General features: G+C 44.3%; 1 protein-coding gene across 1 annotated transcript; it reads right to left on the bottom strand.

The window, feature by feature from the left end:
• Positions 1-2,474: 2,474 nt before the first annotated feature.
• On the bottom strand, positions 2,475-10,422 carry MRPL28 (mitochondrial ribosomal protein L28). Its single transcript, XM_072120818.1, has 6 exons — positions 10,264-10,422; positions 6,061-6,350; positions 5,485-5,637; positions 5,192-5,326; positions 4,133-4,219; positions 2,475-2,892 (listed from the first exon to the last, which is right to left on the bottom strand). The coding sequence occupies exons 2-6, from the start codon at positions 6,346-6,348 to the stop codon at positions 2,794-2,796; spliced, it is 762 nt and encodes a 253-aa protein (XP_071976919.1). The 5' UTR covers positions 6,349-6,350; positions 10,264-10,422; the 3' UTR covers positions 2,475-2,793.
• Positions 10,423-13,547: the final 3,125 nt, after the last annotated feature.

Here is a 13,547-nt window from a genome sequence, read left to right as displayed (position 1 = left end):
AAATCACTGATGTGAAAACAACGTAAATGTGAAACCACCCTTAGGGTGAAGACACACGTGGCGGTTTTAGGCCGTTTTGGGGCCGTTTTTCATTTTTTAAAAACGCGTGCGTTTTTGACAGGTTTGACCAATTATCTTAATTCAAACTGCTCAAAAACGCATGTGTTTTTTACAATCTGAAAACGCACTAACTAAAAACGGCCTAAAAACGCCACGTGTGTCTTCACCCTTAGGCTGATCTTTTGCCTTTCTCATGATCCAGGAAACCCCGTGAGGTGAGATTTTGCATGGTGCCCCAGATCAATGTTGATTGACAGTCATTTTGTATTTCTTCCATTTTCATACTATTGCACCATCAGTTGTCTCCTCCTCATCTGTCTTACTTCTGGTTTTGAAGCCCATTCCAGCCTTGTGCAGGTCTATGATCTTGACCGTGACATCCTTAGAAAGCTCTCTGGTCTTGCCCAAGTTCTAGAGGTTAGGGCTGTTTCACACAACATGCGCAGCCCGTGTAAGGCTGGGTTCACATCACTTTTTTTGTATACGCTAAGCGTACACGCCAGGAAAGCACCCAATGTATAGCTTAGCCTATACATTGACAAATAGTTTCAAACTAAGGCAAAGTTGTTCGTTCTGTCTGTACACTAAACGTTCTGTCTGCCAAAAAAAGGCAGGATGGAAAGAGGTAGCAAGCTATATCGTATAATCCTGTAGCCTCCGCCTGAGAGACATACTGTATGTGCTCAGCGGAGGCAATAAAAGGCTATGGGGAGTGGATGCATTGTATTGCATCCCTCCCCACAGTCCCCAAGAGCATACATAGTGATGTCACTGTCCGTCACAAAATGGAGCTTAAATTGTTTGATTTTATGATTCACAAAATTTTATGGCCTCTCTAAAGTAGGTGGAGTTATCACCAAGATAGCCGCCACTGCAAACTACAAGTCCCATGATCCTTTATTTCCCAGTAACTCCTCCTCCCTCTTATGCTCTGCTCCCAGTGATGATGTAACAGACTGTACTGCTCTGTTACCATAGTAATGATGTGTAACTGCCATCAGTGCATACTGGATGCACTGCAACCAACTCACTACAGCCAAACATAGTGGTGATCACATGACTGGCCCAGGCTGGTGAGGGACATGTAATCAGTGTCCATCTTCTGTGCTGTGTCTGCTCCGCACAGAGAAAATGGACTGATTAGTGGGCCAGAAGCATTTTAATTCTTCATTACTGTGTATGTCAACAGCATTTTTCTGCTAGGGGGAGCAAAATTTTAAATAACAACTAATTACATATTAGCTTATATTTTAATGAACCATTTGTCCTGTTTTATTGTACAGGACATTATGGACATGACGATACTTTATATGTGGGGTTTTTATGGGGATTTTCAATAGTTTTATATGAAAGTGTTAATGACTTAAAAAAAAAAAAACCTAAATCCCTATTACTTATATTTTGATTTAAAACCATTTTTGTTTAAAGGAAACCTACCACTAGTGGCAGGTATAAGAAGGAAATACCGAGCACCAGCTCAGGGTGAGCTGGTGCTGGAGCTTATTTTTGTGAGTGTTTTAAACCGCTGTATCGCGGTTTAAAACACTTTTTAAACTTCATAGCCGAAGCTGCTTCGACGCAGGGAGGTACGTGCTCAACTCTCCTTCACTTCCTATGTAGCCGCGCACACGGTCGCGCACATGGTAAGCGCCGAGTGCGTACCTCACTGCGCCGAAGCAGCTTCGGCCATAAAGTTTAAAAAGTGTTTTAAACCGCGATACTACGGTTTAAAACACTAACAAAAATAAGCTCCGGCACCAGCTCACCCTGAGCTGGTGCTCGGTATTGCCTTCTTATACCTGCCACTTCAAGTGGTAGGCTTCCTTTAACTTGTCCCTGTATGCGAAATGAACAAGCAATCGTTTGATTTTATTTTACAATATAATGTTGAAATCAAAGGAAATCTACCACTATAAATCACTAATAGTGAGCTAAACATACCCACCTAACGTCCTCTTCATCTTCATCTCGGCACTTATCTTCTTAAAGCTTGACACGCCTGGATCACCTAAAAAAAGCATCTCGAGGTTCGGGGACATGATGTCCGTTGCTCCGGGCTGCTAATTATTCTTGCCTGCTGCCTGACGTCACCCCCCATTCCCAAAATGGGAAATGGAGGTGGTCGAGATGTGTTAATAATTGACAGCCCGAAGAGCCAGACATCACGTCCTCGCTCTCCGGCATCCTTTTTATAAGTCTTTTTGTCAGCTGAACCCAGCGTGTCGAGCTTGAAGAAGACCAGCGTCGGGATCAAGATGAAGAGGACGTTAGGCGAGTCATTCTGTCCTATTAGGTGACAAAATTTGAGTTGGCAAAAGGTTATCCCAAATCACTTTCTTAGTTCAGATACTGTGACATGACAGAATGCGGCTACATCTCGTCACCAATAAATTAGGGTGATATACTTCTCTCTGTGTGAATCAATAATGGCATTTTATTGTATTTCTTTAGATTATATATACATCATTAGAACAGGCACATAGGGTAGAAAGTGGTGATATAATAAGAATGGCCCAAAAAAAAATCAATCTATCTTTAGTACTGGGATAAGTTCTTTCAGGGCTTTTGAAGTTGAAGAGCTACAAGACACAGCTCATAGTAAGTCCTGATGATATCACTCCTATGCACTCCTGGTCCTCTCAGTGATCACTTCAGGCAGAGACTTTTTAGCATAAAATGTCTGCTTATACACCAAAGAAGAGGCAACTGCCACAGTGTCCATGGAATGTGTCCTCAGGATTTGTTCTGCACGGCTGCTGGATCTTCTACCTTCTGAGCTGTTAGTTTCTGAACAAGTTCCTCTACACATATTTTAAACACAGGAGTGGGGTCCTGGAACAGATGACAAACAATAGAAATGTATTATGTATTATCAGAATGACTGCACCCCTGTACACAAAGCCAGGTCCATACAGATATGATTGATCAAGCCAGCCCAGTTCTTCCTCCCCAGAGTCCTGAACCCCATTAAACATATTTCGAATGAACCTGAGAAAAAAATGCGAGCCAGATCCTTTTGACAAAATATTCAGACTCCAAACATTTTTTTTCAAAAGAGGGACTAAGGGCCCATTCCCATGACTGTGAATAACATTGGTATCCCAGCTGTTTTTTTTTTTTTTTTAACGGATAACACATTGCAATACTTTTTAAAGGTGTTTGCCCGTGAAAGAAAGTTCTCAAATCTTATTCCCTTAGTAATGCTAAGATGATAACTTTTAACCCATTACTTTGCAATTTTCCTCCGTTTTATTGCTGCTTTTGCTCCCATCACTGCATTACTGCTCAATGTAAGATTAGCGGATATTTCCTAATTCCTCTGTGCTACGCTAGTGCACGGGATGCTGTAATCTCTGCCTCCTGCCCGTCCCCCTGCAGTACAGGAGATACTCGTGCATGTCATAGGAATCTGATCAGACAGAAAGATCTTTTTTGCACTTTTCAGGCGCATCTTTGAGTTTGCTTTTTTGTGCAACTTTTTTCTTTTATGCCACTGTCTAGCATAGTTCCCCATTTAGCTTGTCTGCACTCCTGCGCCACATGTATATTGCATGGCCAATGTTTCAGGATGAAAAATCCACTAAGTTATATCTGAGAAGAAACAAAGCAGTAAAAAAAAAAAAAAAAAAAAAAAAAAAGAAGGAAGGACAGCCACATAAAGCCGGCCTTAAAGGGGTTGGCCACTTTAAGCTATGTTGTTTTGTAATGTGTACCCTCCATCAGCATCCATTTTATGGACAGGAATGTCCATAAATTACAAAAAAAAAAAAAAAAAGTAAAGTGGCCAACCCCTTTAAGATACAAGAGTGCAACTGACTGCATCCAAGTCCCATCCGTGAAAATAATAATGGTTATTAGGATATTAGAGAGCCAGGAAATTCACAGAAAAATCAATTCATTTTTTTCAAGGACAGAAAAATTTAAATTTAAAAAACCTGACGGCTCATGAGCATTTAGCCTAACTCCATATTCATTTCTATGGAGCTCGCATGTCATTAGAGGCCCTTCACATGGCCAATACTTTGATCAAATAGCGTACTTGTACACTTCTTACAGATTTCCAAAAATATACCTTTTTTTCTAAAAGTCTTTGCTTTTCTACAGCTTCTTCTAAGGTTAAACCAACCCATTCAGCTTCCTCCAAAGGGATTTCAAATTCCTGAAAAAAACAAAAACAAAATTATGGAAAAGCATTAAAAACACATGAACCCAATTGTGTATTTAAAAAGAATATTAAATGGAGAAAAGTCTCTGGCGGGCACAGCCCCAACGATACCGCCGACAGCCCAAAGCGTGGCCCGACTCTCCAGGGGCAGGGGTGATCACGGCAGGACTTTCCAGCGGTGCTCAATCAATGTATATAAGAAGATGACGGCACTCACCGGTTCCAAAAGCATGAAAAGCGTCCTTTATTGGTGGGGAAGCATGCAGGGGGGTAAACAGACAGGTCCTGGCAACGGTGCCGTTTCACGCACTGTGGCGCTTTCTGAAGCCGATCAGGCTTGATTGTCATAAATCAACTGTGGCGCTTTCTCAAGCCGATCAGGCTTGAGAAAGCGCCACAGTGCGTGAAACGGCCCCGTTGCCGGAACCTGTCTGTTTACCCCCCTGCATGCTTCCCCACCAATAAAGGACGCTTTTCATGCTTTTGGAAACGGTGAGTGCCGTCATCTCTTTCTATGTTTATGTATTTAAAAAGAGACGCAAACTCGTCCAGTGGACATCAGTGCAAGTATGGGCACCACCCCTGCGCCAATGTGCTTAGAAAATGGCACAGTCCAGTTGATTTATGACAATCACTGCTTCCATTTTTTGGCTGTACCTTTAAAAATAACATCTGGTATGTATGCAGGGGGGGGATGCCCATTCCCCCCTCTTCTCCTGGGATGATACTGCACATAGCATGAACAATGCATCCAAGGGCAGCTATGACAGTACAGGATCAGACAGTCACACTGACAGCTCGAGTGCCATGGGGACGGAGGAGCTTGTTCCTGACTGCTGAAAAAGGGCCACATGAGCAGAGATCGGAGTTCCGGTCAGAGATCAGGCCAGAGGTCATAGATGCTTAGGCAGGTGCCATCACAACCTCTGGTGGACACAAGGATCAGTCCCATTATAGGAAATGTACCTTGTACTTGTTGTAAATCTGCTCTCTCTTTTCAGGATCATTTGGGTAAAGATCTGCATCTTTCTTCGCCAGATGCATTAGCATAGCCCTTTTCAGTTCCATTCCCAGCTTTGAACACAGGTCCCTCTGCGGGGTCTAGAATACATGAATATTAGTGCTGATAATAGTTACATATTATGCACAAAGGCCTCAGTCCATAAGATGATAACTGGCATAAACCCCATAGTGGTTTCTTCTTTTACTATCCCACAATGTAGGTTACAATCCTTCATTAAAAATATTTGACAACTTACCTTAAGGATATAAAAATCAAAACCATAAGCAGCATCTATAAGATCCAGAGTCCTCATGGTAACAGCGATGGGAAATGTGGTGTCTAGAATCTCGCTGTACAGCTGTCGGGAGAATAGCTGGGGCCTCCACAGTTTCCTTACCCTTGAAGTAAGCTATGGATGCAATAGAAGGAAAGGCAAACATTACAGGTGTGTTCTGCATCATTGCATCTCTATACAATCTTTAAAATATACTATCTTTAAAGTGTCCGTCTAAAGGGGCTGCATCACCAAGACCACCCTTTCTATAGTGAGAAACAAAAAGACAAGTACAGTAGATCTAGGCCATCAGATGATCTTGCAGGTGGAGCTCCCGGAACCCCAAGTAGCAGCACAATATTATACATGCTCCTGTCTGCCTTACATTATAGATGCTGCAAGGGAGATAAAATATTACACAGCAAACATTACAACGAAGGCTGAGACCACCATAGAAAGACCCACAGAGAGGGGTTGTCCTGGTGTAGGCAAAGATCCTTCACTAGACATACTAGGGTCATGCCTACCAAGTGTTCCAGAAATGCATACTGGTTATACCTTATCATTATTTGCATATCGAAAGCCAGAAATCCAGCCCTCTCCACCCCAGAGTCCTTCATCAGCCTCGGGAGGAAAGTAGGGCAGCACCGGGACATCCTGAACACGTTCCCGCTGTCCTGTCTTTGGGTTTAGTCTGTACTTCAATCCATGTGGTCGCCAATGTACTGGAGTGGGCTTCTCTGTATCATTCAGAGACTTCAGATAATGCGCGGGCAGGCGGGTATAGATACCTTCCTTCAGTTTCAGTGATTTCCAGATAGCAGGTGGGTACTTGTGAAGAGGCATCACTGGTGGAACAGGAAAAAAAAGACAATACTATATATTTAGAAACTAGAATCAAGTTTATGTGTGATATGTATGTAGGAAATAACTCACACAACTGAAGTGTACCTACAATGAAAATTATATATACAGACCGTCCCCTACTTAAGGACACCCGACTTACAGACTACCTCTAGTTAAAGACGGACCCCTCTGCCCCCTGGTGAAGCTCTCTGGATGTTACTATAGTCCCAGGCTGCAATGATCAGCTGTAAGGTGTCTGTAATGAAGCTTTATTGATAATCCTTGGTCCCATTACAGCAAAATTTTTTGCAACTCCAATTGTCACTGCTGCCTGAACCCAATCAGAAATCTTTGGTGGGAGCTGAAACTCAATGTTGCCCAGTGGCAGCCATGAAACCTGACGGATCAGGAGAAGATCTCTATGGAGCACTGGGCCAAAATCCCTGCTACAGTGTGTGAAAACCTGCTCAAGAAATACAGGAAACGTCTGACCTTTACAATTTGTTTCGGCACCACATATTACGTTCTGTTTTTCTATGTGATCAAATACTTATTTCATGCAATAAAAGTTTCTGTCTCTCCCAGTTGAAGTGACCTACAATAGAAATTACAGACCTCTCCATTCTTTGTAGGTGGGAAAACTTGCAAAATCAGCCTGGAATCAAATACGGTTCTTATTTCCCCCACTGTGCATTTATATGTACACATCCCTGGGAGAGCTGATCTGCCAGTGATAGCTCTATAGGCATCTCACAACCATTCCTCGGTACTGACAGACACCACTGACATCTGGATCAGAGAAATGGCTGATGAAACCCATTGATTTTTTATTGTGTGCGCACACAAACACAGCACAGCCGCTGAGGAGATATGCCTGATCACATTGCTGTCAACATTGCGCAATGTGTTAACGCCACTTTCTTCTCCTACGCCCGCTCCCACCACCCCTTCTTTGCTGTAGTCTCACACAGTGGGAGCCGGAGGTGCTCCTGTATAGTGTAACAGCCTATGAATCTGCAGCACAGAGGGGTTTTGGTAACAACCCCCAGAGCCCCTCTACCTCATTACCATAGAGTTGATTTTAGAAGGAAGGAGACCATGGATAATAAATATAAGAAGATGACCTCAGTCACGGTGCCTGGATCTGTAAGTGACCCTGGTTTATCATCATGGATTTTCAAGGTAATTTTCCAGTCCATTTCACATAAATGAAACCACAGATTTCCTAGATCAGGTGGGAGGGAAGTGGGTTTGTACAAAAAATTGTGAGACCCTGGCAGGGTCTATGTCTAGAACGTTGTTAAAAGTCACAAAAGCTCCAATGTGACAATTTAATAGCAAAAACCTGGTGTAGATATTAGGATAAATGTGGGAGCAGTATAGAAAGAGAGCGGCACTCACAGAGTAGACACTACACACGGGAGGTCTGTGTGGATTCTTCCCTGGAGACTCGGTGAGTGTCGGTCTATATCTATATTGCTGGATATCTATGTCGCTCGGAGATTGTCTCCTGTTCCTCAGTGCTGCTCCTTATGTTGGTTTGTACTCTGGCTGTGCCAATGTGTTCTATCTGTTGACTTTTCAGCATTTAGGATTAATGTGCCCCAGTGAGTGATGGAGATAACTGTGCTATGGAGGTGCAGGAAACTATGGTCTTCCTGAGGCTCCTCTCACTAGTGAGTGATGGAGATAACTGAGCGCTGTGCTATGAAGGTGCAGGAAACTATGCTCGTCCTGAGGCTCCTCTCACTAGTGAGTGATGGAGATAACTGAGCGCTGTGCTATGGAGGAGCAGGAAACTATGGTCTTCCTGAGGCTTCTCTCACTAGTGAGTGATGGAGATAACTGAGCGCTGTGCTATGGAGGTGCAGGAAACTATGCTCGTCCTGAGGCTCCTACCACTAGTGAGTGATGGAGATAACTGAGCGCTGTGCTATGGAGGTGCAGGTAACTATGGTCTTCCTGAGGCTCCTCTCACTAGTGAGTGATGGAGATAACTGAGCGCTGTGCTATGGAGGTGCAGGAAACTATGCTCGTCCTGAGGCTCCTCTCACTAGTGAGTGATGGAGATAACTGAGCGCTGTGCTATGGAGGAGCAGGAAACTATGGTCTTCCTGAGGCTTCTCTCACTAGTGAGTGATGGAGATAACTGAGCGCTGTGCTATGGAGGTGCAGGAAACTATGCTCGTCCTGAGGCTCCTACCACTAGTGAGTGATGGAGATAACTGAGCGCTGTGCTATGGAGGTGCAGGAAACTATGGTCTTCCTGAGGCTTCTCTCACTAGTGAGTGATGGAGATAACTGAGCGCTGTGCTATGGAGGTGCAGGAAACTATGGTCTTCCTGAGGCTCCTCTCACTAGTGAGTGATGGAGATAACTGAGCGCTGTGCTATGGAGGTGCAGGAAACTATGGTCTTCCTGAGGCTCCTCTCACTAGTGAGTGATGGAGATAACTGAGCGCTGTGCTATGGAGGTGCAGGAAACTATGGTCGTCCTGAGGCTCCTCTCACTAGTGAGTGATGGAGATAACTGAGCGCTGTGCTATTGAGGTGCAGGAAACTATGGTCTTCCTGAGGCTCCTCTCACTAGTGAGTGATGGAGATAACGGAACGCTTTGCTATGGAGGTGCAGGAAACTATGCTCGTCCTGAGGCTCCTACCACTAGTGAGTGATGGAGATAACTGAGCGCTGTGCTATGGAGGTGCAGGAAACTATGGTCTTCCTGAGGCTCCTCTCACTAGTGAGTGATGGAGATAACTGAGCGCTGTGCTATGGAGGTGCAGGAAACTATGCTCGTCCTGAGGCTCCTCTCACTAGTGAGTGATGGAGATAACTGAGCGCTGTGCTATGGAGGAGCAGGAAACTATGGTCTTCCTGAGGCTTCTCTCACTAGTGAGTGATGGAGATAACTGAGCGCTGTGCTATGGAGGTGCAGGAAACTATGCTCGTCCTGAGGCTCCTACCACTAGTGAGTGATGGAGATAACTGAGCGCTGTGCTATGGAGGTGCAGGAAACTATGGTCTTCCTGAGGCTTCTCTCACTAGTGAGTGATGGAGATAACTGAGCGCTGTGCTATGGAGGTGCAGGAAACTATGGTCTTCCTGAGGCTCCTCTCACTAGTGAGTGATGGAGATAACTGAGCGCTGTGCTATGGAGGTGCAGGAAACTATGGTCTTCCTGAGGCTCCTCTCACTAGTGAGTGATGGAGATAACTGAGCGCTGTGCTATGGAGGTGCAGGAAACTATGGTCGTCCTGAGGCTCCTCTCACTAGTGAGTGATGGAGATAACTGAGCGCTGTGCTATTGAGGTGCAGGAAACTATGGTCTTCCTGAGGCTCCTCTCACTAGTGAGTGATGGAGATAACGGAACGCTTTGCTATGGAGGTCCAGGAAACTGCTGGTCCTGAGGCTCCTCTCACTAGTGAGAACAGGACCCTTCTTCCTGTGATCGTGGGGGTCCCACTGCTGGGATGTGGCTTGTTCTTCATTATGATACTGCAGACCAATCCACAGGCGCCAGGAGGTAATTGGTTGGGGGTCCAGGTTGCAGACCCCTCCCCCCACCCCCACTAATCAAGGGTGTCAGTGCCAATACTTATAATATACAGGGGACACGGCTTCTCCCAGTGTATAGCCGGGGTGATGCTCCTCTAGGATCACTGCAGAAGCCACATGACATAAAACGCATGATCTGTGTGAATATGGCCTTATTCTGTGTGACTGGAGGGGGCACTGACTCAGGTGCTCTATAATGCTGAGCTGCACATGGGGTGACTGCACATATACACCGTCACACAGCGACATACACAGCGCCCCTGCACCGGGCACAAGCACGGCTACCGCCTGTGACACAGAGCACACGGGGCACCGATATTATCGCGATATCTGCCGTACACACAGTAACTATCACATACCTGACCGTCGCTCTGGTAATGACAGCACAAGGACACCCGGGAGGAGGCACGTGACTCACAGCCGCCGCTTTCCGCTTCTGTCGCAATGTTATGACTTTAACCAGAGCGTTCCTGAAATCACGTGGTTTCCCCAATACGGTGACTTCTAGCGACCTCTACTGCCGGAGGGAGGTGTAGTCATCAGTATTGGAGCAATACAAAGATCTATGGCCGGAAAAGTGTCTCCATTCCAAACAAGCGCTTTATTTACTTATTTAAATACATGTTTGCATTAAAGTCTTATCCCCTCAAACCCACAGCCACTTTCAGTTTTCATTATTTACGAACTTCCCCCAAAAGAAGCAAATTTTCCCAACCCCCGCAGATAGGTCACATGCAGCCTGCCAATCCATGACTTGTGCTCTGCGCCCTCCTGACAATCAGGGCTGATTCACACGTGGCTTTTGTTGCGTTTTTAAACACGAACATGAAACGTGTGTTTCATTTAACCCCTTATCACCGACACTAGTTTTCAGCTCAAAGACCAGACTTGATTTTTCAAATCTGACATGTCTCACGATAATTGGTTATAACTTCGGAACGCTTTAACATATCCTGGTGATTTTGAGACTGTTTTCTCGTGACACATTGTACTTCATGTTAGTTACAAAATTTAAGTGATAAGTTTTGCGTTTAGTTCTGACAAAAACTTAAAATTTGGCAAAAGTTTGTAAAAATTCTTCATTTTCCAAGTTTGAAATGTTCTGCTTTCCAGACAGGAAGTAAAACTACCCAAAAAGCTTGATAATTAACATTTCCGGGATGTCTGCTTTATATTGGGATGATATTTTATGCATCCTCTCACTTTTCTAGGATGTTATGAGGTGCAGAACTTTAGGTGCGATTTTTCTCATTTTCATGAAAATTGCCAAAACTCACATTTTAAGGGGCAACTCGGCTTTCAAGTGACTTTGAGAGGCCTAAATAATAGTAAAACCCCATAAATTACCCCACTATAGAAACGTGACCCCTCAACGTATGTAAAACAACTTCTATTAAGTCTATTAACCCTTTAAGTGTTTCAAATGGGTTAAAACAATATGGACCTGCGAAACTTTCGAATTTTTTTGGAAAATACATTCATTTAGGCCAAAACTGACAGTTTCAGAATAAATTAAATGATGAAACGCACTGCAACATTTGATGCCCAATTCCTCCCGAGTTTAATGATACCACATATGTGGTGGTAAACATCTGTACGGGCGCACGGCCGGGCATAGAATGAATGGAGGCGCCCTACACAGCAGATTTGTATTGTCACATTATACAAGGTATAAATTTGCATTTTTTTGGTAATGCGAACATATGAGGGCTTATTTTTTATGGGATGAGATACAATGTATAGATAATTCATTGTGGGGGTCTAAAGCTTATTCATGAGATTTTATTAACTATTTCAAGGGGGTCACAAACAAAATCATCAATTTTTATTTGGGATTTTTAGCATTTTTTCCCCCACTCACCTTATGTATTTTATCTTTATTCCCTGGTTCACTACGATTGCGGTGATTTATATAATTTTTCTCATCTTTGCTCAATTTTCCTGAGCAAAACCAATATTGGAGAAAATCGCAACTTTTTAGGGCCATAACTTCTGTATTTTTCTGTTGTCAGATCTGATTGAGGGCTTATTTTTTGCGAAAACAGTTGTTCTTTTCAGTCGTATCATATTAGGGAACAAAACTTTTTTTGATCACTTTTTAGAACATTTTTAGTGTTTAGTGTTTGATGAAAAATTGTATATTACGGGAAGTTTTTCGAGTTTTTTTTTTACGTAGTTCACCGAGCGGTTTCAATATTGATTTAGATTTATTGTACAGATTAATACGGACGCGGTGATACCAAATATGTACTTGTTTTAGTGTTTTATATACTTTATTTGCATTTTATGTGTAACTGGGGAGATTATGGGACTCTTATTTTATTTAATTATATTCTAAAATGACTAAATCTTTTTTTTTAAACTTTTTTACATTTTCTACTTCTTGGCTTGTTCAAGCCCTTACACTGCAATACACTTGTATTGCAGTGTATAGTGTAAGTAACTGAGCATGCTGAGCATGCTCAGTTACAAACAGTCGGGTCCTGCCAGGAGGCGGCACCCGGCACAGAGAGGAGCCGACAGCCTCGGGTCACTCGTCGGAACCCGGGGCTGAGGCAGGAGGGATTGGATCCCCCCCGGTAAGCACACTGGGGGGTCCGATCCACGGGGGACACACTTGCACGCCGCGGTCATGCTTGACCGCGCCGTGTAAGGGGTTAAACACCCGGGATCTGAGTTTTTCCGATCCCGGGTGTTAGTGTTGGGTCTGGGCTGTGATATCACAGCCCGACACCGGCACTTGCAGGACCTGATGTCCCGAAATCTTCTTCTGACGCGCCGCCGTAGAAAGGCGTACACGTCAGAAGTACCGGCGGTCATTAAGGGGTTAAACCACATTTGCTTTTTGGCCAAACTCCCTTATACTTGCATTTTGGATGCGTTTAAAAACACCACAAGCACCACAAGACTATCGGCGAGTGCAGCTGAGAAATCTTGACTGCCCCCAGGTCCTCTACTATCCCTGATACTGCTTGTATGTGTCAGGGTCAGGAGCCAGAGCAGAGTGCCCGCATTATGTAGTAAGGTATCCAGTGTTATCATCTTCTTTGAGGCTTCCAGTATTATTTGTCCACTCTGGGGGTCTCCAGTGCTATTATTATCTGCTCTGAATGCAGTATTTGGTTTTCTGGGGTGAATTTAATGCTGTACTACTGCATTTATAATTGGAGGAGGACATTTTGTGCTGTACTGTCGTTGGGTGGTGGTTTGTGGTGCAGCCCCTTATAGTTGAGCAGTATGACAATATGGCCCTTGGAACAATAAATGGAGTCGGTCCATTATATCACGACTGTCTCCACAGCCCTGCATACCTCAGCCGGTAATTACAAAGTTCCTGTATAAAATCTGCTGTCAGTGACCTGTTTATACATGGGGCACATTTATCAGGGCCTGTATAATTCAGACTGCGTAGCTCCCACCCATCCCAGATTCGGTGGGACAGTCCCTTTTTTTTTAGGCACTGTCCCGCTGTCCCAGGGTGGTTGGGAGAATGTCCTGCCTGACACACTAGAGCTGCAGAGCTCAGACCAGGAGGGATAGCACTCCATTTCTGCTCTACATCAGAGATGTGTAGAGGTAGCTCCTCCCCCAACCCTTCACCGAGTTCTCAAAGCGAGGGAGAAGAGGAATGATAAGTAACAGC

The sequence above is a fragment of the Engystomops pustulosus genome, chromosome 8 (assembly GCF_040894005.1).
Source record: "Engystomops pustulosus chromosome 8, aEngPut4.maternal, whole genome shotgun sequence".
Classification (NCBI taxonomy): Eukaryota; Metazoa; Chordata; class Amphibia; order Anura; family Leptodactylidae; genus Engystomops; species Engystomops pustulosus.
The sequence above is the reverse complement of the archived record's forward strand: the minus strand, read 5'-3'. Positions and strand labels throughout refer to the sequence as shown.

Bases quoted from the DNA above. Each gene is read 5' to 3' on its own strand.
- MRPL28 (XM_072120818.1), bottom strand. From the start codon at position 6,348: ATGCCTCTTCACAAGTACCCACCTGCTATCTGGAAATCACTGAAACTG. The intron at 4,220-5,191 runs GTACATTTCCTA...TGTTTTTTTCAG, and splicing joins AGATTTACAACAAGTACAAG to GAATTTGAAATCCCTTTGGA. The intron at 2,893-4,132 runs GTATATTTTTGG...CATCTGTTCCAG, and splicing joins AAAGACTTTTAGAAAAAAAG to GACCCCACTCCTGTGTTTAA.